The sequence below is a fragment of the Ogataea parapolymorpha genome, chromosome III (assembly GCF_000187245.1).
Source record: "Ogataea parapolymorpha DL-1 chromosome III, whole genome shotgun sequence".
Classification (NCBI taxonomy): Eukaryota; Fungi; Ascomycota; class Pichiomycetes; order Pichiales; family Pichiaceae; genus Ogataea; species Ogataea parapolymorpha.
Genome location: NC_027864.1, coordinates 823,995 through 838,216, shown reverse-complemented (window position 1 = coordinate 838,216; position 14,222 = coordinate 823,995). Strand labels below are relative to the sequence as shown.

The 14,222-nt window shown below is 52.9% G+C and overlaps 12 protein-coding genes across 12 annotated transcripts; 4 read left to right on the top strand and 8 right to left on the bottom strand.

Annotated features, from left to right (window-relative positions):
* Positions 1–16: 16 nt before the first annotated feature.
* On the top strand, positions 17–1,213 carry HPODL_00639 (Inositol phosphorylceramide synthase; the record flags this gene model as incomplete). The annotated part of the gene is made up of 1 exon (XM_014080601.1): positions 17–1,213. The coding sequence occupies one exon, from the start codon at positions 17–19 to the stop codon at positions 1,211–1,213; it is 1,197 nt and encodes a 398-aa protein (XP_013936076.1).
* Positions 1,214–1,233: 20 nt separating this feature from the next.
* On the bottom strand, positions 1,234–2,262 carry HPODL_00638 (uncharacterized protein; the record flags this gene model as incomplete). The annotated part of the gene is made up of 2 exons (XM_014080600.1): positions 1,234–2,171; positions 2,208–2,262. 2 exons carry the CDS (start codon positions 2,260–2,262, stop codon positions 1,234–1,236), a joined length of 993 nt encoding a protein of 330 aa, XP_013936075.1.
* A 140-nt stretch (positions 2,263–2,402) lies between these two features.
* HPODL_00637 (Peptidyl-prolyl cis-trans isomerase) lies at positions 2,403–2,955 on the bottom strand (the record flags this gene model as incomplete). The annotated part of the gene is made up of 2 exons (XM_014080599.1): positions 2,403–2,854; positions 2,922–2,955. The coding sequence occupies 2 exons, from the start codon at positions 2,953–2,955 to the stop codon at positions 2,403–2,405; spliced, it is 486 nt and encodes a 161-aa protein (XP_013936074.1).
* Positions 2,956–3,098: 143 nt separating this feature from the next.
* Positions 3,099–5,234, bottom strand: HPODL_05164 (Conserved hypothetical secreted protein; the record flags this gene model as incomplete). The annotated part of the gene is made up of 1 exon (XM_014080598.1): positions 3,099–5,234. One exon carries the CDS (start codon positions 5,232–5,234, stop codon positions 3,099–3,101), a length of 2,136 nt encoding a protein of 711 aa, XP_013936073.1.
* Positions 5,235–5,308: 74 nt separating this feature from the next.
* On the top strand, positions 5,309–6,883 carry HPODL_00636 (uncharacterized protein; the record flags this gene model as incomplete). The annotated part of the gene is made up of 1 exon (XM_014080597.1): positions 5,309–6,883. The coding sequence occupies one exon, from the start codon at positions 5,309–5,311 to the stop codon at positions 6,881–6,883; it is 1,575 nt and encodes a 524-aa protein (XP_013936072.1).
* Positions 6,884–6,889: 6 nt separating this feature from the next.
* On the bottom strand, positions 6,890–7,513 carry HPODL_00635 (Protein GIR2; the record flags this gene model as incomplete). Its single annotated transcript, XM_014080596.1, has 1 exon — positions 6,890–7,513. The coding sequence occupies one exon, from the start codon at positions 7,511–7,513 to the stop codon at positions 6,890–6,892; it is 624 nt and encodes a 207-aa protein (XP_013936071.1).
* A 56-nt stretch (positions 7,514–7,569) lies between these two features.
* HPODL_00634 (TPR repeat-containing protein) lies at positions 7,570–8,688 on the top strand (the record flags this gene model as incomplete). The annotated part of the gene is made up of 1 exon (XM_014080595.1): positions 7,570–8,688. One exon carries the CDS (start codon positions 7,570–7,572, stop codon positions 8,686–8,688), a length of 1,119 nt encoding a protein of 372 aa, XP_013936070.1.
* Positions 8,689–8,710: 22 nt separating this feature from the next.
* On the bottom strand, positions 8,711–9,163 carry HPODL_00633 (NAP1-binding protein 2; the record flags this gene model as incomplete). Its single annotated transcript, XM_014080594.1, has 1 exon — positions 8,711–9,163. The coding sequence occupies one exon, from the start codon at positions 9,161–9,163 to the stop codon at positions 8,711–8,713; it is 453 nt and encodes a 150-aa protein (XP_013936069.1).
* A 70-nt stretch (positions 9,164–9,233) lies between these two features.
* HPODL_00632 (uncharacterized protein) lies at positions 9,234–9,860 on the top strand (the record flags this gene model as incomplete). Its single annotated transcript, XM_014080593.1, has 1 exon — positions 9,234–9,860. The coding sequence occupies one exon, from the start codon at positions 9,234–9,236 to the stop codon at positions 9,858–9,860; it is 627 nt and encodes a 208-aa protein (XP_013936068.1).
* A 14-nt stretch (positions 9,861–9,874) lies between these two features.
* Positions 9,875–11,197, bottom strand: HPODL_00631 (Proline dehydrogenase, mitochondrial; the record flags this gene model as incomplete). The annotated part of the gene is made up of 1 exon (XM_014080592.1): positions 9,875–11,197. One exon carries the CDS (start codon positions 11,195–11,197, stop codon positions 9,875–9,877), a length of 1,323 nt encoding a protein of 440 aa, XP_013936067.1.
* A 237-nt stretch (positions 11,198–11,434) lies between these two features.
* Positions 11,435–13,615, bottom strand: HPODL_00630 (Glycosyl hydrolase family 81; the record flags this gene model as incomplete). The annotated part of the gene is made up of 2 exons (XM_014080591.1): positions 11,435–13,560; positions 13,603–13,615. The coding sequence occupies 2 exons, from the start codon at positions 13,613–13,615 to the stop codon at positions 11,435–11,437; spliced, it is 2,139 nt and encodes a 712-aa protein (XP_013936066.1).
* A 157-nt stretch (positions 13,616–13,772) lies between these two features.
* HPODL_00629 (uncharacterized protein) lies at positions 13,773–14,213 on the bottom strand (the record flags this gene model as incomplete). Its single annotated transcript, XM_014080590.1, has 1 exon — positions 13,773–14,213. One exon carries the CDS (start codon positions 14,211–14,213, stop codon positions 13,773–13,775), a length of 441 nt encoding a protein of 146 aa, XP_013936065.1.
* Between the last annotated feature and the right edge of the window lie 9 nt (positions 14,214–14,222).

Genomic DNA, 14,222 nt, shown 5'->3' with positions numbered 1-14,222 from the left:
TTAATTTTCCAATAGCATGAGTTCAATCTCTTCGTTCCCGGCAACGAAGATCGGGTACAATCCCATAAAACTGATATTACGACTCTATGCCGAATTTTTGGCCGCTAAGAAGCAGAACAACATGCTGGTAGAGCTTAACCATGACATCAAACCCACACTGAAACATTTTAGAAATCTCTCCAGAACCGCCGTCATTAATCTCAGCATCCTCGGCTCTGTGTTCTTGTTTGTGCTCTATGTGCTTCCAATTTCCTTTTTGCTCAAGCTTCTGCTGGCCCTTGGACTTGGCCTCCTAATAACCGTCCCACTACTGTCGCAGTTCTTCCTGTTTGGTCTTCCGATCCTTGCTTGGGTGTTTTTGTTCTTCTCGGCAGGAAAAATCCCAACCAGCTGGAAACCACCCATCAGTGTGAAAATCCTGCCCTCGATGGAGACGATTCTATACGGCGATGACCTTTCGGACGTGCTGGCGTCGTACACATCTAAGCCTCTGGACTTTGTCGCTTGGTTTCCGTACGGAATAGTGCATTTTGCAGGCCCCTTTATTGTGGCCGCCCTGGTCTGGCTTTTTGGCCCGCCAACCGCCCTGCGCTCGTTCGGATGGTCGTTTGGCTACATGAACCTTGTGGGCGTGGCGATCCAGCAGATATTCCCAGCCGCTCCTCCGTGGTACAAGAACCTGTACGGACTGCAGCCGGCTAATTACGCCATGAAGGGCAGTCCCGGAGGTCTGGGCCGTATGGACGGCTATTTTGGGGTGGATCTGTACACGACGAATTTCAGCAACGCCCCGGTCATTTTTGGAGCGTTTCCTTCTTTGCACTCCGGCATTTCCACGATGAATGCATTGTGGCTTTCATACCTGTTCCCCAAGTACTCTCCGTACTTTGCGTGCTACGTGTGCTGGCTCTGGTGGTCCACGATGTACCTGACCCATCACTACTTTTTTGATCTCACTGCCGGCTCTGTTCTGGCAGTGACGTTCTTTTTCGTTGCCAAATACCAGTGGCTGCCGTTGAAAAAAGCCGATTGTTTCTGCCGCTTTAATTACTACCGACTCGAGTACGAGGACACGCTGCAGAACGACCCACTCAACTATGAGTTGCGCCTCAGCATGGACGACGCAGTGGAGCTGGATGACGCCACGTCCAGCGGCGAGTCGACCCCTGTGGACGACGACGCGACGGTCGAGTCGAGTCTTTTTACAGCCTAATGCATAATGATAATAGATACTCAACTATTTAAATCGATCAGGAGGTTCTGGCTTGGATCCGGGTGCTCGTTCTGGGTCTGCTCCTGCCTCATTTCGCGCGGAACATCATCATTCTCGTCATTCTCGTTATGCTCGTGAGTTTCGTTAAAATCGTCATGGTAGCTCGAATGCGTGTAATTTTGCGACGCTAGACTGATTCCCCCCGACGACCGCGACTTGCGGTGGCCCGGCGACCCCGGCAGATACCGTGCTACGTTGCTGGACAGCGTCGAAATCCGCGATCTGGCAAACGGGTCCTGGTCCTCCTCGAGCCGCAGCGCGTCCGAGCGACCCACGTCGAACTGGTCCTCATCGTAGAACAGAGTGCCCGAGTTATGCCGCGTCTTCTTACTGGGCTGGAACTTCTCGCGCTCAGCAGCCAATTTCGCCTCGTCCGTGGCCAGCTCCACCACGTGCCGTGCCATCTCCTTGATCTGCTTCTCGTGATTCAAGTCCAGCCCGTCGTAGCTGAGCGTCACCTGATAGTGCTCCAATTGCACCACAGGATCGAGATCTATGCGAATATCGTCAACAATGTCGAAAAGTTTGACACCGTCATCCTCCTGGTAGCAGTACAGCAAAAGATGCTCTAGCAGCTGCAGGCACTTGGAAATAATGACAAACTCGTACCCGCGCGTTACAAGCGTCTTCTTGAGCGAGTTGAAGATGCCCTGCGCCCCCCGGCTCAGTCCGGAGTACTCCTGGATCCGGTGGACTATAAAATCAATGGCTTTTTTGGAGATGCTCTGGCCAGACTCGGCCGTCTGGGAGCCCGCAATGTGGTCGGAAACATACTCGGGATTGGCGTAGTTGAGGATCCACGAGCAAAGCTGTTTTTTCTGCTTGGATGTGGGGCCCCAAGGATCCGTGTTGGTGGCCTCCCGGATCAGTATTTCCAGGTTGGAGTAGCCGGAAAAAGCTGCGGTTAGAATATTGGAGGAATTGCCAAACATACCATTCTGGAGCTTTCTTGTCTTCTGTCGGATGTCGTATAAAGAGTACGAGGACATGCGGCGGCCAAAGTATAAGAGGCAAAGTATTGCTGTTCGGCACGAAAAGACGCACCTAAAGCCCGAATGCAGGCCGACACGCCGATCGACGCGTCGAATACTACAAAGATATCAAGGACCATCATTTAATCACTCATTACTTACAGCTCACCAGAGTCGGTGATCTCGATCTTGGCACGGGTGGCGCCGGATCCAGAGCCGAGCTTCTCAATGGCCTTGACAACATCGTAGCCCTCGACAACCTCGCCAAAAACAACGTGCTTGCCGTCCAACCACGAGCATGGAACAGTCGTGATGAAGAACTGGGAGCCGTTGGTGTTTGGACCGGCATTGGCCATCGAAAGCAGACCCGGCTTCGAGTGCTTGTGGTTGAAGTTCTCGTCTGGGAACTTGGAGCCGTAGATGCTCTTGCCACCGGTTCCGTTGAAGTTGGTGAAGTCTCCACCTTGCAACATGAAGTCTGGAATGACTCTGTGGAAGATGGAGCCCTTGTAGCCAAAGCCCTTCTCTCCAGTGCACAAGGCTCTGAAGTTTTCGGCGGTCTTTGGAACGTCATCGTACAAGGAGAACACGATTTTTCCTAGTGGTTTGCCTAGGCGGTTAGAATGTTCAATGGCGGCGAAACACCCGCTTGGAAGCTCAATTGCTATGGTACATACCGTCAGCAGCAACGTCGAAGAAAGTCTTGACCATTTTAGTTAATAGATAGATGAAGAAAGCAATGCAATTTGCCTCGCTAAAATTTTGCACCCGTGGCCAGGCCACCGCGGGTGAAACGGCCGGGTAACGTTTTGTCCCTCCCGGGCTGGAATTTTCCAGTACGTATATACAGGGGTCTATTGGATGTAGAGTAGGAACCGGTTGACGGTCTTGGCGAACCTTTCGAAGCTAGCCGCGTCCATTTCCGGTTCTGTTTCGGGTGCCAGCAGCGATGCCTCGAATCGCTCGTTTTTTCCGTTCGAAACCACGTCGTACATGAGGTGGCAGCCGTCGAAGTCCAGCTCGATCGACCTGCGTCTGTTGATAGCCGTGACGAGGTAATTGGCCGGCTCCTGGTCCTTGGCGAGCCGGATCGGGATCTTGCGCGACACCAGGGTATTGACCAGCTGGTTGAGAGCGCTGGTGTCTGACATATCCAGCATGTTTGAGGAGAGCGAGTTGATCACGTTTTGCAGCGGTCTCTGGGACGGCAGGCCCGGGTCGTAGGGGTTGGAGCCGTCCAGGAGGACCGAGTTGCACGTGGACTGGAACATGACGTCGTTGTGAAGCTCAGGGAGCGCCAATGCACAATTAACTTCGTTTTCGTTCACGTAGATGCTGCAGGATGACAGGTCGACCTTATTTTTTGAGATCTGGAACCATATCTCGACGTTGGGCAGCGTGATGAAATTATCGAATTTTCCGTACGCGTCAGGCACCAGCTTGACCTGTAGCGAGTGCTCGAAGTTGTTTTTGATGCCTCCGGCGAAACCGAAAAAGCGTGCGTTTTTGTCGTACAAGTTGAGCATGCCGATTTTTTTATTGATCTGGGGCAGGTTGGCGTGGAAAAGGCCGGCGCTGGCGGCGTTTTCGTTGAACAGCAGCTTGCCGAATGTCGCGTTGAATGTTCTGGGAAGCCATGATTCGTCTCTTTGCACCTCCGGAGTCAGTTTGGAATAGATTTCCCGGCTCTTGGCCAACCACGGAGCAGACGAGTCGGGGACAGAAATCTCGGCCGGAGAAAATGGCTTTGTCTCCTGTTTCTGGTCCAGGAAGTTGTACTGAAACTTCTCGGCCGCCTCGGCCACCTCAGACCGCAGCTGATCGACTTCTTTGGCCAGCGACTCGGGGTCAAAGTTCTGTTCAAAAGACGACTCTTGGACCCGTTTTTGCGGCAATTCGTACCGATACAGCGGGCCAGCAGCCCACCATGGCAACGAAGAGTCCTGGTACAGTTTTCTGTGTTCCGTGGAGGCGCCGGAAACGTCTATGTGTTTGTGAGAGGTGGCAGAAAAGTCTGTAGCTGCCAATAACAGCGACTTGGCCAGCTGCAAATTGGCAGGATTGAATGTGCTGAGCTGGAACAGCTTGTCTTGCTTGTTGATTTCCTCAAAGTACACGTTGCTGAGTTTCTGGAGCTCCGCAATTGGCATGTGTCGGTGCAGTTTGTCAGTGTAGAACGAGGCCAGTTCGTTGAGATGGGCCACGGACGTGCTCACGTGATTCAGCAGATAGTTCCACGATGCCTGGACAAAGTTCACAAGCGCCTGGTTGCCGCGCACTGTGAGACGTGAAAGACCGCGATTGAGCTCGAGCCGGGCGCCAAGTCTGGTCCATGACTGCATGAGGTAGCCAGAGTGCGAAAGCAGCAAAAACGCTTCTTTCTTGCTCTGTAGCGTAATTTCCGCTTGCTTGAGCACCTCTACGGGCGAGTCCTCGGAAATGGCCACGTCCCAGCATTTTTGGATTATATACTGGGCAAGCTTCTTCTTGGTGGACTTGGCAGCGGGAGGAGAAACGTGCTTGTAGCCAATGTACTCTAAAAGCTGTGCTTTTTGGTAGCCCTTGACCAGCTTTGTTTCCAGCTCTGCGTGAGATTTGGCCGAGATCGTGCTGTTCCGCGGCTGCAAATTGTCCAGGTCTTTAAACAGCTGGTTGTCTGTGGACGGGATCTTAAAGACCATAAGATTTTTCAATCCCTTCTCGAACTCAATCATGTCGAGCCGTTTTTTTGACCGCTCGGAGCGGCCGGACCTGCCGCTCTCCAGCGTCTCCTTGATGTTTGTGAGTTTCGATTTTTTCTGGGCCGTGGGCTTGAGTATAATATGTTCCTCTTCGGGCAGCTTTTCCCACGGTAGCGGCTCGTCGAAGGCATGCGGCGAGGCTTCATCACTGTTCACTATATCTGCCTCGTCTACTCGCTCAGAAAAATATCTGACAAAGAGCAGCCGCGGCCGGCAGAGCACTGTTCTCGGGATACAGTGTCTTAACATGAAAAATAATAAAAAATTAAAGAAAAAAATAAATTTGATTTTATTCAGATCAGAGATTTTAGAACGTGGAGGCCATGGAAAATGGCATTCCTGATATTTATCTGGGAAATTCCAGCGATGAGGACTCACAGAGCTCAATCGAGGACGAGACACAGAACATTGAGCTGAGCTCTAGCGAGCCCGAGTCGGACGCGTCGATCTCGTCGATCGACGAAAGCTCAGATTCCTCAGACTTGTCTAGCACAGATTTCCAGGACGCGAGCGAAATCATTCAGGAGCCGGCCAAGCTTTCATACTACCGGCTGGAAAACAAGCCGAGGCTGTTCCAGGGAAACGTCAACTACTTGCGATTTTTCCAGGCCGAGAAGCGCAGGTTTCTTTCGTATACGAGTCCGTTTGGACGATCCAACCTGGTGGGGACTTACGTGTCGAGCGCGGGTTTCAGATACCGACGCAAGAATGAAGTCAATGAAGCGGGCACGTACTGGTCGGCGGACGACAAAGACACGTTTTTCGAGCTCCTGGCGCGCTATTCCATCCACAGAGCCGACATCATTCAGGAAAAGCTACCATCGAAATCAATTGCAGATATTTTGGACTATTACAAGCTGCTAAAACGCGAACTACAGCAGTACAAGCGACACAAGCGACGATTGCTGAAACTGGTGTCATATGACGAGATCCCCGCGAGTTACGAGATGAGCAGCGAGTTCATTGAGATGGAGGAGTCGCAGGCGTTTCTCCTCAAGTCGGTGGCCAACATGCGAGACTCGGACACAAATTTCCGGTTCAAAAAGACGCATCCGGGCTTGAACGAGCAAGATCTGCTGGACTACGAGCGCATGACTGACATGGCAAATGCTCTGTATGCGAATAATCAGCTCCTGGATGCTGCTACCGGGCTCAAACGCAAGCTGTCCAAGCCGATGGTTTTGGACGAAGAAACGAAGTACATTTTGCGTCATATTGCGCAGAACATGGCCTATGAAGTGGTGCTGACTGTTCTGGAGGACAAAATAGAGGCTCACGACGAGTTTGAGATCACGCAGAGCGACGTGCATCGCGCTCTGGCCCAAATGAAGGTGCGCAGACCAATTAAATTAAAAGATTACTGGTCGAACATTGGCTGGAGATTGGGGCTGGATTTTGGGCGACAAATGCCAAGCGGACGTCAGAGACTAAATAAGCTGGTTCCGTACGAGATAAACGGCTTGGAGGAGGTCCGGGAAAAGGAAAAGACGTCTATTTTCGACATCGAAGGAGACGAGATCGAGCAGGTGATGGACGGCGCGCTGCCGTTCGAGAGCGCCGTTTTGAACCCGACTCCGGTGAGCCAGCTATCGCAAAAATCGGCCGTGGCTGAGCCAGACGAAGTTGTGAGCGAGCAGCTGCTGGAATTGGAGACGGCGTTGTTAGAGAGAAAAGATCATGAGGAGTCCGTCAAACAGGAAAATTGGCTGCTACATTATTTGAGCTGTCGCGAGGACGAAATCATGCTGAACGACGCCGATCTTATCCACGAATACGTGGAAAACAAGTACCGCAACGATGAGCCTGCAGAGCTGCCAGAAATTCCAGACCACCCGCACATCACCAACGAGATGTTGTTTCTACACTCGTTCGACTATGCAAATTACGAATCAGGTTAAATATCGTTACAACTCCTCGTCCTCTTGTTCTAGACCCTTTTCGAATATCTCCTTTCCTGTGAGCCTTCCCTGATGCACCTGCTTGAACCGCTCGTTGAGCCTGGCGTCTATTCCCATCTCGGCACGGAACTTCAATCTCCACTGCGCAAAGTTCTCCTTCGTCACCTTAGTGCCGGAAAACTTCTTGTGTTCCTCGTATTCTCTAGCGCGGCGCTCTTCCTCGTATTTCTTCTCTAGTGCGGTCACTTTCTCCTGAAAAAGTGTCTCGGCATGTTCTTTGAGCAAGGACGTAAGCGTGAAAATGCTAGGCATACCAACGTTTTCCTCGGCGTTCTGGTTGACAAAGTCCAGCAGATCCAGCAAATCGTCTCTGTCGAACTCTACGGTCTCGGAAATGTTGAGTGTGCTTTCGGGCGCCTCATCGTGCTCCTGTTCGATGCGCAATTGCGGAACCACCTCAGGATACGTCTCTGGGTACTTGACGTTGAGGATCAGGGTGTGTTTGCGGTCTGTGTTAGTGTCTAGCAACAGCGACACGCGAAATTCTGTGTCTGATACTATCTCCAGCTCGTCGGGATATATGCTCTGTAGAATCTCGATTTCCTGCTTTTGTTCCTCAAGATAGTCCATGTTGGAGAAAAATTTAATTTATTTCAATTTTTTTTTTCAGAAAAAAATAAATATTAATGTCTTTACAACAGGTTATCGTGGAATCTGCTCAACTTCTGGAGAACCAGCAGCCCGAAAAAGCTGTGGAGCTGCTGAGTGCCAAAGCTGGCGAATTTCAAGACTCACCACTTTTTCTGCAGTCGTTTGGAGAGGCACACTTGGAAAATGGAGACGTGGAAAGCGCATACGATGTACTGAGCAAAGCCTGCAAATTGGACCCAGAGGCCAAGAGCGGTGTGGAGAAGTTTTTATATCTGGGCCAGATAGTAGGAGCAAATGACGGTGTGGACCTGTTGGAGACGGGGGTGAAGAGATTATTGGCTCAGCTGGAAATGGTCCAGTCGGAAACTCCACAGGAACTGGACGAAAGCACACAGCTGCTGTTTGCAGCTTATACAGAGCCCGAAAAAGTTCAGGAGTATCTTCTCAAGAAACTGAATCAAGCACTGTTCGCCATAATTGAGATCTGGATGACCGATCTCTGCATGGAGCCAGCCGCAGAGGAAGAGTGCGAAAAATGCATTCAGCTGGCTCTCAGTCTGGACAACACCAACGGAGAAACATGGTCGTTACTGGCAAGCATCCGCATTTCCCAGCAGAAGACACAGGAGGCGCGCGAGGCCGTGAAAAAAGCCTGGGAGCTTTTTGAGCACAAGAAAGCTGCTCTGGAGGAGTCTACCGAGCCTGAGTCTCAGATGGAGTACATCGACCTGTGCCAGCCGCTGATGACGCTCTCTAAGTATGCAATTGAAACGGGACTCTTCGAATTGGCGACGGCTATAGCGTCGTCTGTGCAGGATATTAACGAACAGAGTGTCGAGAGCTATTATTTGGAAGGATTCGCATATCTTCTGGCAGCCAGAAGAAACCAAAACGGCATTTCCGAGAAGGACGGAGACAAAGTGTCAATCAACTATGAGCAATATCCACTGAAAGAGCGCGACGAGACGGTGAGAGATGCCCGCCTGGCGCTCACCGAGGCGTACAAGTTGCTGCAAGTGGACAGTGTTGCTGCCGAGACGGACAGAGACCTTGCCAACACGGTGATGGAGTTGGTAAACGAGCTGGGCGGTCCGTTGTTCGAAAAGGCCAGCAAAGAAGACGTGGACCTGGAGGAGCTATTGGAGAACGAATAGTGATTAATGACTGTGTAGACGATTATTCTGTGCTGGTTTCCCGGTTATCTGTATTTTGCTGTGTAATTTTCAAGTCTCCGAGCTCCTGAAGAATCCCTGGTAGGAACGGCTTAGCTTGTTGCTCCTTTGTTTTGTCTGGCTGTGCATCTTGGTGTTTGTGTTGCTCGTTGTCGTCCGACTGGCCTGTTTCTTCTAACTCGTCGTCTAAAATGCTCACGTATTCTGACGGGACAAGCCCTGTTTCTCCCGACTCGGGATCGTGGGCCACGAGCCACCCCTCGCCGTACTCGTAGTTGATGATTATGACTTGATCTTGCTCCAGTTTCAGTTCGTTCTCATTCTCTGGCTCAAAAGGGTACAGTGCCACGGCCTGTATCACGCGCTCGCTGGTGTCTTCTATGTAACCGTCGGTGATACCGTAGTGGAGTGGGTGGTCGGCGTCGTAGGCAAAATCTTTTATGGACACGGAGGACATTAAAAATGGAGATTATTTATTTTAGGTATTTATTTTATTTAAATCATTATTTTATTTAAAATCATTTTTAATGACTACTGCGCACCGGCCGACTTTTGACCACGCGCGCGGCCGTGACAACGTGCGGTCCACGATCAAGCACAAACGGGCAATGCCGGCGCACATGGCGATGAAGTATCGGCGGGAAAAACGGCCGATGGACGACGACTGGGACGGGCCGTCGGAGCACGAGGTGGACAAGAGCGAGGTTCAGCAATTGCGAAGCGAATTGGAGGATCAGAACAGGGCCGAGAATGAGGGTGAGAAGGAGGAAAATCAGCCGGAAGTTGACGAGTTAGAACGCAGCAAACAGCTGTTATTGGAAACAAAGGATATAGACACAGATAGCGAAAGCCAGAGCGAAAGTGAAAGCGAGGAGGAGGAGGATGAGGAGGAAGACGAAGATGCCGAGCTGCTGCGGGAGCTGGAGAAAATCAAGCGCGAAAAAGAGGCCCGGCAGGCTAAGCAGAAAGAGGAGGAGCTTGCTCGACGAGCCGCGAGCTCGAACCCGCTGGTGCAGTTCAGCGACAGCGTGCACAAGTCGTGGCGGTCGACGACATTCAGAAAAAAGGAAAAAGCCAGCAGACAGGACAGCTATGTCAACGATATGCTCCGCAGCGATTTCCACAAACGATTTATGGACAAGTACGTGAAATGACGATCTATTACGTTCTATGATTGATGGCGGAGTCTTCTGAACAAAGCCTTGGCGACCTGTTTAAGGAATGGCCAGCCGTTGTCGCTTCTGACGGCGTCACCATTCTCCTCGAGTCTTCGCAAGAGATACTCCTTGGTTTCCTTCGGAGGGCCCCAAGGAACGTATTTGATCACGTTCTTGACGTCGTACCTGTTCATGAGCTCGAACGTGATGTTGTCGGCCATGCCAAGCAGCTGGCCGAGGACTACATTGGCCCGGACGCGCGCGTCGGCCTTTTGTAGCAGCTGTGTGGCCTTGAGTTGCGACTCTCTGTTGTGCGACGCAACAACGAGATGCCCCACGGCTGGCTTTTCCGAGCTCATGTTGGCGATCGAGGCGGCGATGCCTGCGTCGTAATTCTGGTCGGTTTCCTGTTTTGTTGCGAAAATCACCGTTCTGTCCGGCTCTGAGTGGATATATGCACCTCTCACGAGCTTCCAGCCCAGCAGGTACCCGTCCTTACGTGCCAGCTTCTCTTCTTCAGCAAGAATGTGGCTCGATTCCTGCAAATACATCTGGACAGTGCCAATAACGTTAATTTTGCCATGGTTGAACTCGCGGAACAGGTCTCTCTGGAGTCTGTACACGCCGTGTTGGAGATCACTGCGCTCAGCGTCGATCACGGCCGCCACAAACGGAGCCGTTCTGCCTGGATACTGTTTGGCCAGTTTCTCATTTTCCTGTGCCACGACACGACAAATGTCGCGACAGTTGCTCAGCAGCTGCTGGTACCCGGCGTCGTACTTGGCGTTGTTGTGGTTACGCAAAATCTCGGCCGCGTCATCAATCAGTCCCGTTGGCTTGAGCGCAACGTAACCCGGCGGCACGGAGTTGATGTCCGCAGCCTTTGAGATCATCTTGGCCGTGTGCGGAACTAGCACCTGCGAAATCGACTGCTGCGTCTGCTCGACGATCTGGCTGACCGGCACCGACGTCTGTGTGCCGTCGCATGCCTCAATCGTCAGCGACAGCATCATGTTCTGGATGCCGCGCTGGGCAAGGCGGTCGCCTGTTTGGAGAACCTGTGCAAGGTTGTCTCCGCCGCAATAATTGCGGTAGACGAGCAGCTTGACGAGCCAGAGCGGCGCGTATGGGAAAAGAGAAATGACCGTGTTGAGCGTGGACTTGGACAGAGTGGCCAGGCCGATCACGCCGTAGCCCAGGAGCTCGGGCGTGGTGAGACTGTCGAGATAGGATTTGCCCGATGACTGGAGACGGTGGGCCACTAGCGGCGCCCGCGGACGCAGAGCAGGGCCTGGTCGCAGCGGGCGGGAGACGAGCGCTTTCAGTCTGAGCATTAGCGGAAAATGAGCGTCATGCTGCGATATTTGCGATATTTATATATTAGCAGAATAAACGTCTGATAGTCCGGATAGGAATGTTTCAGCGAGGAAAAAAGATCTCGCTAACTGTTGCAGAAAAAAAAGATAAGAAGGTCCGGCTAGAAAAAAAAGACGTTTAGGGAGCCCGGTCGGATATTTTACAATCCATATGCTTTTTACTCAGCTTACACAGAAATATTCAAGTAGTCCACCCTAGTTGTTCACAGCTGCAGTGTAGGCCAGAGACCACGTCTTGGACATACCGTTATCCAGGTAGTTGGTCGAGAAGTCGGACCCGCTGAAGAAGTTGTACGAGGTGGCCGGGTCGTACAGCGCGACGTTCAGCATCAAAATGCCCTTCCAGCCGTCCGTGACGTTGCCGATCTTTGAGCTCAGCACATTTTCCCACTCCTCCTTGACAAACGTCGGACCTCTGATCAGAGACGAGACAGGTGTGATTGGCAGCATGTGGATGCCGTGGATGTACTCGATGTTGGTTCCAAAGTACGTGGTGTGCGCGATCTTGTTCTCAAACCAGATTCCGCTGCAGTAATTGCCAATAAACTTCGAGGGCATCACCGTGTTGTCCTGCGTGTACAGAAAGTAGACGTTCATGGCTCTTTTCGAGATGGCGAGCATCAGGTCGGCCCGGTTCGCCATGTTGGTGTCATTGATGACAGAGGCCCAAATCTTCATGGCGTACGCGAAATTGTAGTCCTCGCTCGAGCTCTCCTCGTCCTTGCCGTCCGCGTACACGGTGATTCCGTGCGCGATGGAGTGGCCGAGATAAAAGTCAAAGTTTCTGAAGACCGGGAAGTGAGAGTCTTCGCTCGACGGATTGGCCACGTCTCTCACCAAAGAGTTGACCCAGTCCTTGACGCTGCTGGCCCACGACCCGCCCAGGTCGGCGTCGACGAGCGCACACAGCGCGGCGGCGTGGATGTGGTAGCCATAGTGGAAGTGGTGGTCGTTGTAGAACGCGTTACCGTAGTCGATCGACGTGTCGCCGTCGGACATGCCGCCCGTCGAGCAGATTCCACCCCAGTTGGTCTCGTAGCACAGCGGGTACTTTTGGCTGTTGCCGCTGAACCGCTCGATGGCCTTTTTCAGCGACGCCAGCAGCGTACTCGTCTTGTCGGAATCTTTCAGTACGTAGTGACACACATACAGCACGTACGCGTACTTGTCGAGAATCTTGCCCGAGGTGTACATCGAGTCGAGGTCTGTGTACGAGTACACGTCTGCGTTGTACTCGTCGGCGGCGGCGGCCTTGATGGCGGACAGTTCAGAGTCAGAGTACGACGGCGACGAGAAGCCGGAGATGGCACTCCAGGGGTCCTTGCCAATGCTGGTGGTGAGCGTTTCGGACATCTCGAACTTGTTGGAGAGGTACGCGGTCATGACGCCGTGGACGGTGTCGTCGAGCGTGGCCGAAGTCTTGGCGCCAGAGGTGGTCGAGGTGAACGAGTCGCTCTGGTGCGGCATGGCGTACATGATGGTGGTGCCATTGTTGGAGGAGCCGGAGGTGGCGTACTCGAACGCGTAGGTGGCTGTGGAGCCCGACACGGACGCGCTCAACGTCACAGAGGTCGGATAGCACCCAGCGGCTTTGTCATAGGCGCTATCGTCGCCGCACGCGACCTGGATAACGCAGTTGTTGATCGAATTGGAGCCGATGATGTGGTTGGAGTCCTTGAGCGCGAACTTGCACGACTGGTTGTCGCTGAAGGTCACGTACATGACCCAGGTGGAGCCGTCGTTGAGCACGATCTTGTACTTGTCGGTTCCGGAGCGCGGGGCTGTGTCGCCAGTGACGGACTTGATGCCGACGCCGGAATGGATCTCGGGGATCAGGTCGTTGTACACGGCAGACACAAAGCCCATGCCCTGGACGAGGGTGGCGGTGAACGAGCCGGCGCTTTTCGACATGACGGTCACGTCGATAGACATCTTCTTGAGGTTGGCGAGCTTGAGCGAGACGTTGGAGTCGAAATCGCTCGAGCCCAGACACAGCGAGATGTTGCCCGCCGGGGCGTAGAAGTACGATGCAGCACCTTCCTCGTCGGTTTCACCGTAGACCCGCTGGCTGGCAGTCTGGTGGGACACAGCCAGCCCCTCATAGTCGGATTTAGTGGAGTACCACAGGGAGTAAGGGTGAGTGTAAACATAGGAGGTTTGGTCACCGAGGGTCAGATTACCCCAAAAGTTGTTTGTCTGGACGGCACCATTCTTTGTCACCCCGCTGGGCACAGACACCGTAGAGGCTTTCTGAGAAAACAGCGAGATGGGCTCGGAAGTGGAGATGGCAGAGAAGATGTCGCCAGAGGTTTCACCAGAAGCTGGATATTAGCTGGGGGCACAGAGGGGCAGGGGAGACTTACACGTGGTGAACATTTTGGAATAACTGGGTGCTCTGTGAGGTGGAAGCAAAGGCACAAAGCAATGGGTTGAAAGAAAACAAGAGAAAGTTTGCAGCGGGTGGGAGCGTTTAAATATGGCTAAGCCGGTGGACAAGGGAAGGGGATCATTGGAAAATAATTATGATGTCATGCTAGTAGTCCAGTTTGGGGGTGAACTCGGGCGTGAAGCGATGCACCCGTTTGGCAGAGGGAACGTCTGGTTGTGGTGGCGGCGGTAGGTACCCCTGGCTGGTGGCCTGTGGCAGCTGCGTGGGCGCCTGTGTAGCCGCCGCTGTCGGCGCCTGTGATGTTCGTTTGAGCTTGCGCGGCGGCGAGTTGATGCGGAAGGCCGCGCCTAAATTCTGCAACATGCACAGCTCGTCTGCGCGCAGCTCCACCAGATCGAGCCTCCCCACGCTGCGGTGCTCTGTGTCGATCTCCTTCTCCTTGACGTCGCTCGCCAGCCGTCGTTCCAGCAGCAGCCGCTCGTAATTGCGTCGCGTCGCAGCATCCTTCGACGTCGCTGCCTGGATCAGCGCCCGGTTGCGAAGCGCAACCACCTTGGCTGCATTGTGCTCGAACTCAGATGTCATTAACTGATA